Here is a 4,264-nt window from a genome sequence, read left to right on the forward strand (position 1 = left end):
ATTATTCTTATGTCCTTACAAATTCAAAATGCTCTGGAGTTCCAACTTCAACGCTATGCTAATTCACACAGTAAACACACAGTGAGAAGAGAAAGGAAGTAGTTGCTGACTCCACCGAGAGAGTAAAGAATGATTCTCGAACTGCTGTTGTTTCATATTATGTTCTTGTTATCGTCTCCACCAAATTACGTTGTAGCGACACCATCACCTTTATTAGCAGCGTCTTATTCTTCATCCACTTTCAGTAACAGAGCATATTGCTATTACGATGAAGTTTGGTCATCTCTTGAAGATTTTCAACATGAAGATGAAGTTATTGTTAACAGATATGTTGGCTTGCAAAAACCAAATTTTGTCTTCTCTCGAACCAGAGACTTCTGCAGAATCGCCAGCAACAGCCTTGCCTTTATGGCCTGTAATCCTACCGATTTCATTATTCGCGGTGGCTGGTGCCAGCTGCCTGCGTCTCTCGACGGATTCATGTTTGCCATAGAGAATCCTCAAGATGGGGAAGGATTGAATCTGATAAATAGCAGAGACTTTCAAGATGCCGAATGAATAATAAAGCTCGATTTAGGTTTCTCGCATAAGTTGAGGTAAAAAAAATAAAAAATAAGCTACCTCCTCGTATACTTTAGAATAATGATATTAAAACCAAAGAATCTGACATACTGGTGATAAAACAACAGTAAGATCATACGGTATTATAGTGTTAAGTAAAAAGTTAGCACTATCTTTCAATAAACACTGTAATATCCCGCACAGTTTTATGCTTATTTTAGATTTTCGTGTCTTCCTTCGTTTTGATCTATTTTTCGATTCTTTCTTAGCAGATGGTACAACACATCATTTTTCTTAGAAGATTTCGGCAATTCATTTTTCATAGAACATTTCACCGATTCATTTTTCTTAGAAGTTTTCACCAATCATCGTGGCCGCAGCTCATCACCGGGTTCGTAAGAGTCACCAGCCTGCAGCAGTTATGGCCGACTCATATTGATAGGTAAACCAAATGAGTCTTGGTAATTACCTTGGAAACTATATGTGGTAAGGCAAAAAAGGTTTATGTTGAAGAAATAAATAAAACTAGTAGAGCAAAATAAAAGTTTTGAGCGGCAAGAAACGAAATTAATTCATCTAATTCAAATGTCATATATATGCATCTTAAGTAATCACTTCTATATTTAAAAAATTTACATGTAGATAAAGTTCATGATTGCCATATATGTATGTTGAGTAATGCTACACTTACATAGTTGGGATACATAAAATTGGCATTTGTATGTCAATTCATTTATTGGAGACATAAATATTCACTTAAGGATAGATAATTTAAGTCAACCAACACACTACACTTGGCAAGTAATGATTGCTAGTACATCATTTGGGATACAAAGTGTGATAAAAGAGCGGTTGAAATATACTTACAAAGTTGGGAAACAAAATTTGATCCCCATTCATGTGACATCAATACAAATTCATCACTTGGATGAAAAGTGATATGCTCAATAACAAATTATCAGATGGCCTTATGAGATAATGCCGTATTATTTCCCACATCAGTTTGGATGTAAACTTTGACAATTCAATAGCATTACATTTACAAAGTTCGAATGCAAAGTTTTAACATTTTGGTCATGTACTAAAACTACATGATGATACGCGAACTTTATCTAACAGATCCCTTCTGTATATGTAGCAACAATCAGCACATTGCTTGTATTTCTCTTCCAAGTTATCGGTAGAATGTTGTTGCGGATCATAAGAAAGAAAAGAATGGATATCAAACTCAAAGAGAGGTTCTTCAAACAAAACGGGGGTTTACTTTTACAACAAATGTTAAATTCATATGATGACAGCGTTATTGACAGATGCAAATTGTTCAGTTCAAAGGAATTAGATAAGGCAACTAACCATTTTAATGTGAACAGAATACTTGGTCAGGGAGGCCAAGGTACTGTTTACAAGGGAATGCTTGAAGATGGAAGAATCATGGCAGTAAAGAAATCCAAATTAGCTGTAGATGATGAAGAATTATTAAAGCTGGAAGAATTCATTAACGAGATTGTCATTCTTTCGCAAATTAATCACAGGAATGTGGTTAAGCTCTTGGGATGTTGTTTGGAGACCGAAGTTCCTTTACTAGTTTATGAATTTATCCCGAACCCTTTACCAGCATCTTCATGATCATCATCGAAATGAAGAGTTTCCGCTAACGTGGGAAATACGTTTGAGGATTGCCACAGAAGTTGCGGGAGCACTTTCTTATCTGCACTCGGCAGCTTCCTCTCCGATTTATCATCGAGACATTAAGTCAACGAATATACTCTTAGACGAAAGATACAGAGCAAAAGTTGCAGACTTTGGGACTTCAAAATTTATTGCTATGGATCAAACTCATGTGACAACAAAAATACAAGGGACATTTGGGTACTTGGAGCCAGAGTACCATCAATCAAGCCAATTGACGGATAAAAGTGATGTCTATAGTTTTGGAGTAGTTCTTGTTGAACTTTTAACAGGAAAGAAGCCAATATTTTCGACAGGTAATACTTCACAAGAAAATGTGAGTTTGGCTGCATTTTTTGTTCATTCTATGAGAAAGAATCATATGTACGATATTCTTGATGATCAAGTGGTGAAGCTGGTAAAGAAAAATCAGATCATGGCATTTGCTAACCTTGCAGAAAGATGCTTAGACTTGAATGGTAAGAAAAGACCTACAATGGAAGAAGTTACAATGGAGCTAAATGGAATTCGAGGATCTAGTAAAAAAAAAAAAGAGCAATGTTCAGTAAAATTATCAAGAGGCTGAGTTTAAAATAACCCAAATGAAGCAAAGCATAGGGGCTTTTGATCCTTTTTCTTTTTTTCTTCACTTTTTTTTTAGATTTTGGCCACAAAATGATTTACAGCACTGGCACTCTACTGAGATTGTTCTGGCTTATAAAATAAGCTCAGTTTAACTGTGTAGATGAAATAATCAATTGGACGAAAAGCCATCTTAGTGTATGGTAAATTACATTGTTTGAGATTATTGTTTTAAGCTTCAACAGTATGTGTTTCATAATTTTTATTGTTGAAGTATTGTTTCATTTTATTACATAATTGTAGTAGAGTACTTAAATTTTCTTTCTAAAACTCAATATAGTTGACATTTTTTTTAAAATAAGGGCTTGTTAAATTTAATTTAATGAAACTAAAATAACCATTTAAAATCTAAATTATATTGCATCAACTAGGGGTGTTCATAATCCGGTCTGATCCGCTCAATCCGTCCGATCCGTAAAAATCCGGTCCATAAAAATCCAATCCGTGGATTGGTGTATTAGATTGGATTAAAAATTTGAAAATCCGCAACCGGTAGATTGGATATGGATTCACTTCTGTAAATCCGCCAATCCGCAAAAAAATATTTATTTAATTAAAAAATTTATAAATATGACATTACTAATAAATAAGTTAAATGTAATTACATACTTAATTAACACCATAAGATACCTTATCCATTATTCAAAAATAACATAAATAATTAAATAATTAAAATATACAAAGATAAGTTGTAAAAATTCTTAAATAAAATAAAAAATTATATACCAAACAAAATATTTATCCTAAATGTCACTTCACCGAAGCTGCCACTAGAAAACAAAAAACCTTGACTTCTTAAACTTTCCCGTCACAAGCACACACAAAACCCTTGACTTTCTATCCTTCCCTGTCACAAGCACAGAGCCACCAGCACCCAACGATTCTTACTAGCTTGAAACTTCTCCTTCGGCCATCTTCTCCAACGATTCTTGATCTCTGTGCAAGCAGTCATTTAAACAAAATTATTATATTTGTTAATTTTTTTATTCAATAAAATTATTTTATTTGTTATTTATTTCAATTATGTTTATTTAATTTAGGTTAAAGTACGAAATACAAATTGGCAGCAGACATTTTTCTTTTTGATGTGTCATAATTTGATACTTTAAATATATTATTGTAACTTTAATTGAACAATTAATTTTAATGTATTATATTTTGAAGTTTTAAATGTATTATTTTAGCTTCATTTGAACAATTAATTTCGGTGTGTTGTATTTTAAAACTTTAATGCATTATTTTAGTTTTATTTAAATAATTAATTAATTTAAATCTTATTCAATTTTGAATTTGATTGGTAGTAAAATTATTTTTATATTACTTTTTTTATTTTATTAGTTCGTGGATTGGACCGAATGAAAAATTTGTAATCCGCAGATCAATCCGCAAAATG

At 32.5% G+C, this 4,264-nt stretch overlaps 1 protein-coding gene across 1 annotated transcript; it reads left to right on the forward strand.

The window, feature by feature from the left end:
• LOC18042350 (wall-associated receptor kinase-like 2) lies at positions 1-2,815 on the forward strand. Its single transcript, XM_024183400.1, is given in 4 exon segments — positions 1-596; positions 834-1,003; positions 1,700-2,165; positions 2,167-2,815. Coding segments are annotated over 2 exon segments (1,068 nt in total). The 5' UTR covers positions 1-596; positions 834-1,003; positions 1,700-1,746.
• Positions 2,816-4,264: the final 1,449 nt, after the last annotated feature.

Source organism: Citrus clementina, unplaced genomic scaffold, assembly GCF_000493195.1.
Source record: "Citrus clementina cultivar Clemenules unplaced genomic scaffold, Citrus_clementina_v1.0 scaffold_5, whole genome shotgun sequence".
In the NCBI taxonomy this organism is placed as follows: domain Eukaryota; kingdom Viridiplantae; phylum Streptophyta; class Magnoliopsida; order Sapindales; family Rutaceae; genus Citrus; species Citrus x clementina.